The 11,181-nt window shown below is 41.2% G+C and overlaps 1 protein-coding gene across 3 annotated transcripts; it reads left to right on the plus strand.

The window, feature by feature from the left end:
- Positions 1–2,649: 2,649 nt before the first annotated feature.
- LOC123091839 (ubiquitin carboxyl-terminal hydrolase 5) lies at positions 2,650–10,829 on the plus strand. Of its 3 annotated transcripts, XR_006443595.1 has the most exons (14): positions 2,650–3,058; positions 3,979–4,221; positions 4,855–4,999; positions 5,214–5,273; positions 5,358–5,453; positions 5,626–6,039; positions 6,615–6,755; positions 6,828–6,998; positions 8,051–8,308; positions 8,399–8,547; positions 8,688–9,173; positions 9,645–9,745; positions 9,829–9,915; positions 10,617–10,829. XR_006443595.1 is itself a non-coding variant. In XM_044513437.1 (13 exons), exons 1-13 carry the CDS (start codon positions 2,928–2,930, stop codon positions 10,797–10,799), a joined length of 2,748 nt encoding a protein of 915 aa, XP_044369372.1. In that variant the 5' UTR covers positions 2,651–2,927; the 3' UTR covers positions 10,800–10,829. The 3 variants fall into 3 exon arrangements, 2 of the variants coding, with proteins under 2 accessions (XP_044369372.1, XP_044369374.1); XM_044513437.1 differs by having other exon boundaries at positions 2,651–3,058; positions 9,645–9,915; XM_044513439.1 differs by having other exon boundaries at positions 2,652–4,221; positions 4,667–4,999; positions 9,645–9,915.
- The last annotated feature ends 352 nt before the right edge of the window (positions 10,830–11,181 follow it).

Consider the following 11,181-nt stretch of genomic DNA (forward strand, 5'->3'; position numbering starts at 1 on the left):
ACAATAACATTCAGACATACGAAACCTCACGAACAACAAGATACAATAATAGCATGCCATCATCTGACTGAAACCATCCTACAAAGCACCAATAAATAAATAAAGATTTATAAATTATTGCGTTGCTCATTATACTTAAGCAGTGGATGTACTGAATTTGATTCCAAACAAAAGGCTGGAAAAGAAAGTACAATAATTCAGGTTACCCACAAAACTGACTATCATCTAGTAATCTGTAAAAAAGGCCTATACAACATGAGTAACATGGTTTATTTGGAATATTAATTAATTTTCAAGCATTATTGTCATGAATGAAAAACATAGTTTATGAAACAGTAGAAAACATACTTATCTGCAGTCCACAAAGATAGTAAAACAAACCATACATAAGAGTATAAATTATATGAGCAGATAGAACCGAAAACTATTATGTGGCAATAAGCTCATACAGCAGGTTATGTAGCAATCAAATTATACAAAAGTTCCATAGAATCTGCATCTTATACAAATTAGACATAGAAGAAAAGCACCTGATTTGTTTTCCTCATATGAAACAGTCACCCATCAAAGAAATATAGTAGTTCCAGGTTTCTGTTGTTACTTTGTATAGCTATTATTTTTGGCACCTAGCAACCTTGATGAGTGAAAAAATTACGACACATTTTATTTCATATTTCTGGTTACAGTAGAAAATATAAGTTGAGGTTATGTGCATTTCCTGGCTCTCCTATATGTGATGTACATCTTAAATGTCCCACGCTATGTCTTTATAGCAGAAGCATCCTCGATCAAATGTCAGCCTTCATTGTTGTTGCTAGTAAAAATATAGGCACCGAACAAATATAAAGTTAAATTAGCCATGTAAGAGACATCCACCAGACTACGTTTCCTAATAAAGAGCTTGTCGTCAAGATAAACCTGTGATGGAAGCAACAAAAAAATTATATTGATGCTCCTTCACTTTTTAAATTGCCTTAAAGACCAGCTGCCCAATATTTGTGATCTGAATTGGAAGTATCGTCAGTTGCATAAGATTACAGAATTCAATACAGGACCACAAAGTAAAACTTGCATAAAGTAATAAAGGTAAAACCTTTCTTGTACTTCCTGAATCCTTTATGGCTTATGCCCACATCTTCAGATTCTTTACAAAATTGGCATTAATCTGGAAAAAAGGGAAACTATGAGTCAACATCTTTTCTTACCAAACAAAGGTCAATAATTTATGCCCTAACATTTAACCATAGGAATATCCTCTCTGTCTCATATCAAAGGGCTTGTCAACATGTAAACAAAAGCGGTTGGTGCCAGGTTGGCCTTCAGAAAACACACCACTACAAATAAAATATTCCAAATTGCTTTCATATTGAAAATAATTAACCAATTGTAGTCATTCACCGAAAATGCCTTTTGAAAAATCTGAGCATACATAGTCGTTCTGACAAAAATGCTTGGATATATACTGAGAAAATTCAAATTACAAATGCTAACTATTTGCTCTGGGGTCATGAATCCGGGATTGTCCAGTTATTGGTTAAAAAATTAACTAAGAAACATACCAATCCACTTATAATTGTGTTGAACAGCAAGCTCTTGTGCATCCTCAATTCATCTAAACCAAAAAAAACACAAAAAAGACTGAGGTACCTCGGGTCGCTGTCATCGGACGTCATGTACACTGTAAACTAATTAGGAATCCACACTCTCAACATGGGGAGTAGGCGGGATGTAATGCGGAGGCGAGGACCACTCTTAGCGGGAGGCCACCAGGTGTCGTCCTTGTTCATGGTCCGGCGGCGGCACTGAACCACCGACACCAGGAGCGCGACGAAAAGGCCGTCAACGCCGTAATCCGCCACATAAAGGTCGAGATCCTGCGCCTCTCCTCCCGGCTCCGCCACCTCCGCACCTCCAGAGGGTTCGACGCCCTGCAACGGGAGGACGCCGGAACACAGTCGCAGGTAAGGGGGCTCAGCCTCGGGCCCCGTCATGTTGTCCCTGCTACTGCCCCTAGCCTGCTTTTCCCGGAGGAAGGATGTGGCGAGGAGAGGAGATGCACGGGGTAGTGAGGAAACCACCAGGCGCAGGGAGGGAGATCGAGTATGGGGTGCAGGGCAGCCGGGCTGGGGGTTTGGGGTGCGAGGCGGGCGAGGTGCGGGGCGGTGCGAGCGCGGACGGCGCTGGTGCGGCCGCTGGTGCCGACGGTGCGGGGCGGGCGAGGTGCGGGGCGGTGCGAGGCGGGCGAGGTGCGAAAACTGCCCCAACGGCTGGTTGCGAGAGGACAGAGGGGAGCGACGCGTTCGGGGGAACGATGTTAACCCAATGGCATATGATGGGTAATTAATTAAAGTAATGGCAATGATGGGTAATTAAAGCGTAAAACGCGTTTAGTATGCTGGAGGAATGTAGACCATCAGATTGCAAGTTTACATTCCATTTTACTCATTTTGATGACAAGTATTTCCGGGCGAAGGGAGTAGTAGATAGTACTCCCTCGAAATACTTGTCATCAAAATGAATAAAACGGGGATGTATCTAGATGTATTTTAGTTCTAAATACATCTTTTTTGTCCATTTTAATGACAAGTATTTTCGGGACGGGGAGAGTAGTAGATAAACAAGATAGAGACAACCAAACAAAGCATCATTGAGTCAGGCTGGGGTGGGTGGAGTGGCAACCAAACACGCACCAAACGTTCGCTCGCTGGAGGCCGGAAAAAAAGGCGATCAGTTCCGCTTCTCCACGACCATCGGTCGCCGCAGCCATAGCCGTTCACCACCGCCGCCGCCGCCGCCGCCGCCTCTACTCTACTCCCATAAAACAAAAGCGTCCCCAGAAGCCAAACCTTTCGCTTCGACCCGCGGCGCCCTAGAAAAGCCGAACCCAACCCTAACCCTAGCCCGAGGGCTCCTCGCCGGTGTCGGCGATGGAGATTACTGAGTCGGAGCCGGCACCGGAGCTTCCCGCGGAGGAGGAGATGGCGCTCATCCGAGATATCACCGCCGCCGCGGAGGCCCACGCCAAGGAGGGTGACATCTTCTTCCTCATCACAAACAGGTCCCCTGCCCGCTTCCTTCTCCTGCTTCTCGATCCGGTCTCGGGTTCAGCCGTCTGTCTCGCGCTTTGTTTTGAGGGACGCAGTGCGCAAGGGTGGATACTGTTTCTTTTAGATTCACTTGCTGCTATTGTTTGGGTGGACGGAAGGTCCTTACGGAGAGCGATTTGAGGTAATATTGGATGAGGACAGGAGCTGGATTTGGTGATTCTTACCGGTGCTAGTTGCTGCTGGATTTATCCGTCTACGTGCATAGCTGCTGCAGATTCGAGGGAGGCGCTCCTTGCTTTTAGTGCTACTGGCAGGATTTTTAGTCTGGTGCTGGTGTCTATAGTGTGCAAGATTGGTAGTTTGAACATTTTATGACCTGGCAATCCGTTGTGAGTTGGTTCATTTTATTACCTTTTCAATCTTGGCCAGCATCCAATTTTTTGCGCTAGCTATCTTCTGACCTGTTGTCATGTTATTCCGACATTTGTTCAGTACTCCTATAGTTTAGGCTGCTTGTAAGATGCCTATATAACATATGCGATTATACCCTTGCTGAATGACAGGTAGCTTCTGACAACTTTCATTCTGATATACAATTGCTTTAGCTGTTCCTTTGATTTGCGTGTTATGTACTCCCTCCGTCCCAAAGTTCTTGTCTTAGATTTGTCTAGATACAGATGTGGATGTATCTAACACTAACTTGATACATCCATATCTAGATAAATCTAAGACAAGAACTTTGGGATGGAGGTAATACCTGTACAGTGTAGATATATGTCACCGAAACTATGTTTCTGTAGGCATCATCTGAAATACAGATTTACTTACATAGCATTCACATCTTATGTTTGACTGATCCTGACCTGCTGTGTCATTTTTGTATTCTTCTTTTGGATCTTAGACATATATGTTTCTTGGTTGACTCAAATAGGTGGTGGCAAAGTTGGATTGACTATGTTATTCATGATTTGGCTGGTGTACCAAGTAATGGTTCTCATCATCATGAGTTCGGTTCAAATACTCCTAGAAGGCCAGGAGCTATTGACAATACAAATTTGTTGGATGACATGGCATCTGAAGTCTCCGACATACAGATTGAGCTACATGATACTTTGGTTGAAGGCCGTGATTATATATTGCTCCCTCAGCAAGTCTGGGAAAAACTGCATAGTTGGTATGTCTCATTTGTTCAGAATGCGAATCTGATTCCAAAAATCTAATGCCACTGTGCATTTAATTACGTGATACTGTTTTTTTTGTGGTAGCAACAAAGCAACGTGTCTTTGTCTGAAAATATGGACCTATCGTTGCTCTTGTGCCACCTTATTTGATTCTATGGATTAATTGTTCATTCGGCTGTTTACAGTCAGTCCATTTACCTGTATTACTGTAAACTAAATTCATTTACTTTATTTGTCATGCTAAGTGAAGCATCAAACTTTGGTTCATTATGTTAGAAAGTTATATTGTGACTCCCTTTTTGACTCAACTATTTGTTACATAACCAAATATATTTCTTTCTAAAATGATTGTATGAAGATACTGGTGAACAAATGGTTTTTGGTCACAATATCCTAGTCACGCAAATTCTTGAGAACTAAAGGCATTGTTATCTGTAGACCGATTGTTTGGAAGCGACATATCTCATAGCCTGTGGTGGATAACCATCCGACAAAAAGAAGTTGAAATCTTCTCTGGCAAGGGGAGCTTCCATTTTTTCGTTTGCTTGCTTGACAGAGTAAACTTTGAAATCTTGTTCGTATTAACTTAGCTTAACCTTTTCATTTTGATCAAAACCCGTTAACAGGTATGGTGGAGGGCCAACACTACCAAGAAAGGCAATCAATACTGGCTTGTCTCAAACTGATCTAGCCATAGAAGTTTATCCTCTACGTCTGCAGTTACTTCTGATGCCGAAAGGAGAGCAAGCTGTAGTAAGGATAAGCAAGAGGGTATGCCCTTATATCTTTGTCCACTGTAAAATATATAAAATAATTTCATTTCCATTTATTCATAGTAATGAATTTATGTAAATTATGAGATGATAGATCCTTTCTACAGAAACATTTCTGTAGAATTCGTGTAATGGCACTACTCATTGTAAAAGTAGACTAGATGAACCCTTGTGAATTAATGTAAAAACTTATAATCTGAAAATTCATGCAGGTTACAGTTGATGAGCTCCGTAAGAAGGCGTGTGAGGTTTTTGATTTGGTACCAGATGAGGTAGCTGTTGTATTCAAATGTCTATTCCTATGGATTTTACTGCATGTATCAGTTTTGCTTACTCATTATGGCTGTTATTGGTAGGTGTGCATCTGGGACTACTATGGTCGAACAAAGCATGCTTTGATGGATAACTTGGAGAAAACTCTTGATGATGCCAACATTCAAATGGATCAAGATGTGAGAACTGGACTTTACATTATTGTTGGTAGTCGTGAGCTGTTTTAAAATTATTTTTGACTTCTTGTCACTTTCTGCTGGGTGGTAATGACACTAATTTGTAGGGCAATTATGTGTGTCCCTTCCCAGAGTAAATGATCCTAACTATGAACTGTTTATATTATTATGGCAGATTCTCGTTGAAGTCACCACTGATGCAAATGGTAGTTTGGATGGTGCGTGCATGAGTTCAATCCAAGAAGATTATTTTGGAAGCACATCAACTTATTTGATGACAAATGCTTCAAAATCAGGATGCTTGAATGAGAATTTAGCATCACTCTGTTATGGTTCCAGAAGCTACAGCTCGAGTCTCATGCAAAGCCAGTACCTGCGCTCTTCCAGTGGTGACTTGGATAATGTTCCTGGTACTGTTGGTATGACCACCAGGGGATCTCCGTCAGGTCTTACTGGGCTACTTAACTTGGGAAACACATGTTTCATGAACAGTGCTGTACAATGTCTTGTGCACACACCAGAGTTTGCTAGATATTTTCGTGAAGATTACCACTGTGAAATTAATTGGCACAATCCTCTGGGTATGGTGGTAAGTACTCTTTCTAGCGCGACAGAAGTAAAATTGCGTCCTGTTTAGATATTTTAGATTCAGTTAATTTTACCTTGAATCTCTGTGGGCATTGCGTACCTTCACCACTGTAGTAGTCTTACTGCTAGCGTTTATTGTGTGCTGTACCTTCATCTTTATTGTGGTTCAGATTCACAATTTTTTTCACTAAAACAAATTTGTCAGTTTATCTTAAATACAGATGAAGTTTGTGTGTTTCTGTATACCATCATCACATCTGACAGAGTGCACCCTTTCTGTTGTTACAGCAGCTTTGTCTAGTTTTATTGCATACATAGTTGTGTTTAAACCAGAAGTAGTTTCTTTGCTGGAGAGACAGAATCTCATGTTTATTTCCATTGAGATCTCACATCTTTACACATTACAGTTGGTATAAATAGGTTTGTGGAACATGCTGAAGTTTTAATGCATCAATGTTGCTTGTTAATACAGAAATAACTTTGCTTTTTGTAATATGGTTATATTTTTATGACCTCATGATCATTTGCATCTATGTGTCCTATTAATTTTACTGAGATCTGATGGTAGTCTTGTAGGGTGAACTTGCATTAGCTTTTGGAGAGCTACTGAGAAAACTTTGGGCTCCTAGCCGTACGCCAGTGTCTCCACGACCATTCAAAACAAAGTTGTCTCGGTTTGCACCTCAGTTCAGTGGATACAACCAACACGATTCACAGGTTTGATTCTTTCGTTAGACAGCTCCTTATCCGTCTGCAGTTCTTCTTAATTCTGTATCTTGATACTCCCAGGAGCTGTTGGCATTCCTCCTGGATGGACTGCATGAAGACTTGAACCGTGTGAAACATAGACCTTACTTAAAATCCAAAGATGCTGAGGGACGATCAGATGAAGAGGTTGCTGATGAGTATTGGGCAAATCACATTGCCAGAAACGATTCTATCATTGTTGATGTATGCCAGGTTAGTCTCAACTCCAAAATGGCCGAATCTGTATGAATCGCTTTGCTCGATGCTGTAAAGAGGTGGTTCATGGCCTTCTGGTCATGTTTTAGTTTCTTGCAGTAGTTATGTATTTTTTGCACCTTTGTCAGTTTAAAGTGATATTTTGATTAAATTTGGATGACCTCATGACAGAGTGAAAAGAGACATGGAAAAACAACTGATGCTAGTGCATGTTCTTGCAGTTTTTGTGTTTCTGATATGCAGCAAGGTAGCAGAAATACGCCCATGTTTAATGTATGCTCCACTGTTTCCGTGTATGAGATGGGAGTTCTGCAATAAGTGTGACAGTCCTCTTATTGGCTGTTATGTTTTATGTTGTTGACGGTCAAATGCTTTCCATTGCTAGCCAATGCAGTGGAAAAGTTAGGTGCTCCTAGGCGCACGATTAGGCGCTAGGCGGAGGTAAAACACCTTGTTTTGGCCCTAGGCGGTGAATTAGGCGGCTGACAAGGTACTCCAGCGCCGATGAGGCGACGACCATGGGGAAGAGAGGCAGCTGTGGGGAAAGAGGGACTGAGGCGGGGAAAGAGATTTAGTTCCGGAGGAGGAGCTGCAGCCGCCATTGACGCGTGCCCGGAAGGGAGCAGGCAGTGGAGGAGCTGCAGCGCCACCATCGGTGTGTGTCTGGAAGGGGATCAGGCAAGGGAATGAGACAGAGTATAGACAGATGGTTCAGATTAGAGCATAGATGGTTCGGTTGGGTTTGCAAGCTAGGGTTCCATAATGAGCCTTATTGGGCTAGTGTTGCACAGAGTTTAGAGCCTGCATTCTCTGAAAAATGCACCTAGCCGCCCCTTGCTGCCTTATCCGCACAAAATGCTTAAGCGCGCCTAGGCGCCTCTTAAGCTGTGATTGCACTAGGCGAGGCGGAACGCTCGCCCAGCGCCTAGCGCTTTAAAAGGCCTTGTGAAATAGTACAAGGTTGAGACGTCTGGCATGAAATTATGGTGTATTGATCTCTGACTTCTGGGCAGAGGTATTTTTGCTAAATCTTACCTTTTAATTTCCAGGGGCAGTACAAGTCAACTTTGGTCTGTCCAGTATGTGGAAAGGTTTCAGTGACATTTGACCCATTCATGTATCTTTCCTTACCTCTACAATTTGCTTCAACACGGAGCATGACTGTTGTCGTTTTCACTTGTGATGGGAGTGCTCCACCAATACCATACACTGTAAGTGTACCCAAGCAAGGTAGGTGCAGGGACCTTATCCAAGCACTCAGCAACGCATGCTCGCTTAGGAATGAAGAGAGACTTCTAATCGCCGAGGTTTGTTACAAAATACCCATTTTGTAACAAGCATATGCTGCTGTATTTCATCGTGTTAGTAAATCTATTTTCGTTGTACTATATCTGCAGATACGTAGTCATAGGATCCATCTTATTCTCGAGGATCCAGTGCTCCAGCTTTCTACAATTAAAGATGATGATCACCTGGCAGTTTATAGGCTTCCAAGATTGGAAAAAAGGGCAAGTTATGTTCAATTTGTTCATCGCCGTGAAGACTTGTAAGCAAAGAGAAAAAAAAAGACATAAGTTGCATTTTTATTCTGCTAGGGCAATAGCTTTAGTAATTTGCTTGCTGTATATAACAGCAAACACAACATATGCCATTTCCATTAACTGTTAACATGCTTTGCTTCTGTAGGGACCTTGGAAACAATAGCAGCTCAACCTCTTGGAAGCCATATGGTGTTCCTCTTCTTGCACAAATATCTCGCAATGAAACTGTCACCGGTTCTGATATCCATGAGATGGCCCGTAAAATGCTTGTGCCCATGTTCAGAAATCATGTGGCACAACATTCGGCAGTTCAAAGTTCTCTTTCCACAAGAACACAAAGCTATCACACCGACAGCAGCAAATTTCAGCTACAGTTGATTGATGATAGCAACACAGTGATTGAGCAAACTGATTATGCTATCAGGGTTCCGCAGTCTTCGGTTGCAACTGTTATTTTTGTCAACTGGTCCAAGTTAGATCTTAAAAAGTTGAACACTAACCATTTGGAGCACCTTCCAGAGGTGTTTAAGTATGCTCCTCCCGCCAAGAGAACCCGTGGTGAACCTCTCTCACTCTATGCATGCTTGGATGCTTTCTTGAGAGAAGAACCACTTGTTCCTGAAGAAATGTGGTTAGTATTCAATACTGCCCCCCTGAAGATACCTTTGATGTTTGCAAATATGTTGTTCATGCAAGTGTTGCTAACTCTAACTTAGCTGATATTCAGTTTCAGTCGACATAGGGGTTATAGTATGTCAAGTAGTAGCTATGTTATCTGCATTTGCATTTCACTTGATATAATCTCACTCGTAGGCTTAGGATTTAGTATTTTCATGGATACCTTGCATTGCTGAATATGAATCTATATAATGAGAAAGAACTGGAAAATCAAAATATCAGTGTCCTCTTCAATGCAGAAAATAATGGCGCTGCATGGTTGTTATATTATTTTCCTGTGCACTGATCTTGAAAGCATCACTTTTAGCCCATTACAGATTATTAGAAATATCTTATAGCAGGCACGTGCTATAACTGTTCCTTTCAAGTGTCTAGAACTTTAAATTTACATTTTAATTTAACAAAGTTATGTTAATTGAATTAGGTACTGTCCGAGGTGCAAGGAGCAAAGGCAAGCTAGTAAAAAGCTTGATTTATGGAGACTACCAGAAGTGTTAGTTATTCATTTGAAGAGATTTTCATTTAGTAGGTCAACTAAACATAAGCTGGAAACTTTTGTTAATTTCCCAATACATGACTTGGATTTGACAAACTATATTGCTAACAAGATACCTCAGCGTCAAACTTATGAGCTGTATGCTGTTAGCAATCATTATGGCAGCATGGCGAGTGGGCATTATACTGCTTACATAAAGGTTATTTTCTACTTCAATTTTTTTAATTATTCCAAAAAGGTTACTTTCTCAAATTCTAATCCCTCCGTTTTTGTATACAAGGCCACTTCATATTTTTATGTCTAACTTTGACCATTTTATTGAAATGTTCATTGTATGCCACAAAAAGCATGCCATTTGATACACATTTCAAAGAACTTTCCGATGACACATTTTTAAAGAACTTTCCGATGACACATTTTTGATGACATATAAGCCATATTTTGTTGACCAAAATTATAAGTCAAAGTATGACTTGAAAACAAAGTGGCCTTGTATACAAAAACAGAGGAAGTAATATTGCGGAATGCTTCCACATTTTCAGCTTCTTAGGACTTCCAACTTGTTATTGCATGTCCTTATGTATTTGGAAGTAGGGGCCGAAGTATCATACTAATGCATTGTTTTAAATTGTTGGTGTTCTATCTTTAACTGCAGTTATTTTTGCAATGCTTAGTTGCTCTTTCAATCTCGTTATTCTATATATAGCAGACTTTGCTAGCTATGCTGCCTAAGCACATATATTCATTTAATCTGCATTGTCAGAGAGGAGAAATCGGTTATAGAAACTTGCCACATTGTCTTCCAGAGTTCCTAGTTCTACTTATTGTGTTGTAGAGCTATTTATTTGCCTGTGTGTTGGCTGTAATCTAGTTTCTAATGGAGAGTTGTATTTTGTGCAGCTCTTGGATGAGAACAGGTGGTACAATTTTGATGATAGCCATGTTTCTGCCATCAATGAGGAAGAAGTGAAGTCAGGTGCAGCTTACGTGCTGTTCTACAGAAGAGTTGGAGAAGCAGATGGAGCAGCAAGCAATGGAACCCAGTCATGTGTGAAACGAAGCCGCAGATCTAGCCAAAGATAATCTGAGTTGTTGCATAGCTTCGCAAGTTTAGAAGAACCCTTTGGGTCCTTTTTTGTGTGTGGAATTGCAAGGTTTCGGTGTGAGACCATAGGATATTGTGGCTATACAGCTGGACGGGGGAGGAATACCATTAGAAGTTGGCTGTCAATACAGATGGGAATGGTGAGAACATAGCGAATGGTAACTAGGTGGATATTGCTGCGGCTATATAGCGTTGGACAGAGTGTACGTTTGCTTGCCATGTTCATCTTTCTAGAAGAGAAATAAAGGGGTCATAGTTACACGTTTTGTTAGTTGATGAGTTTGCTAAAACAGTTTAGGTTTATACACCGTCATTACTGTTATGTAGCATTATGATTGAGTCCCTTAAAATAATAAGATT

This window comes from Triticum aestivum, chromosome 4B (assembly GCF_018294505.1).
Source record: "Triticum aestivum cultivar Chinese Spring chromosome 4B, IWGSC CS RefSeq v2.1, whole genome shotgun sequence".
In the NCBI taxonomy this organism is placed as follows: Eukaryota; Viridiplantae; Streptophyta; class Magnoliopsida; order Poales; family Poaceae; genus Triticum; species Triticum aestivum.

Coding starts and splice junctions, on each gene's coding strand:
- LOC123091839 (XM_044513437.1), top strand. CDS start 2,928: ATGGAGATTACTGAGTCGGAGCCGGCACCGGAGCTTCCCGCGGAGGAG. Junction 5,274..5,357: donor TTGATTTGGTACCAGATGAG/GTAGCTGTTGTA, acceptor TGTTATTGGTAG/GTGTGCATCTGGGACTACTA. Junction 9,174..9,644: donor CTTGTTCCTGAAGAAATGTG/GTTAGTATTCAA, acceptor TAATTGAATTAG/GTACTGTCCGAGGTGCAAGG.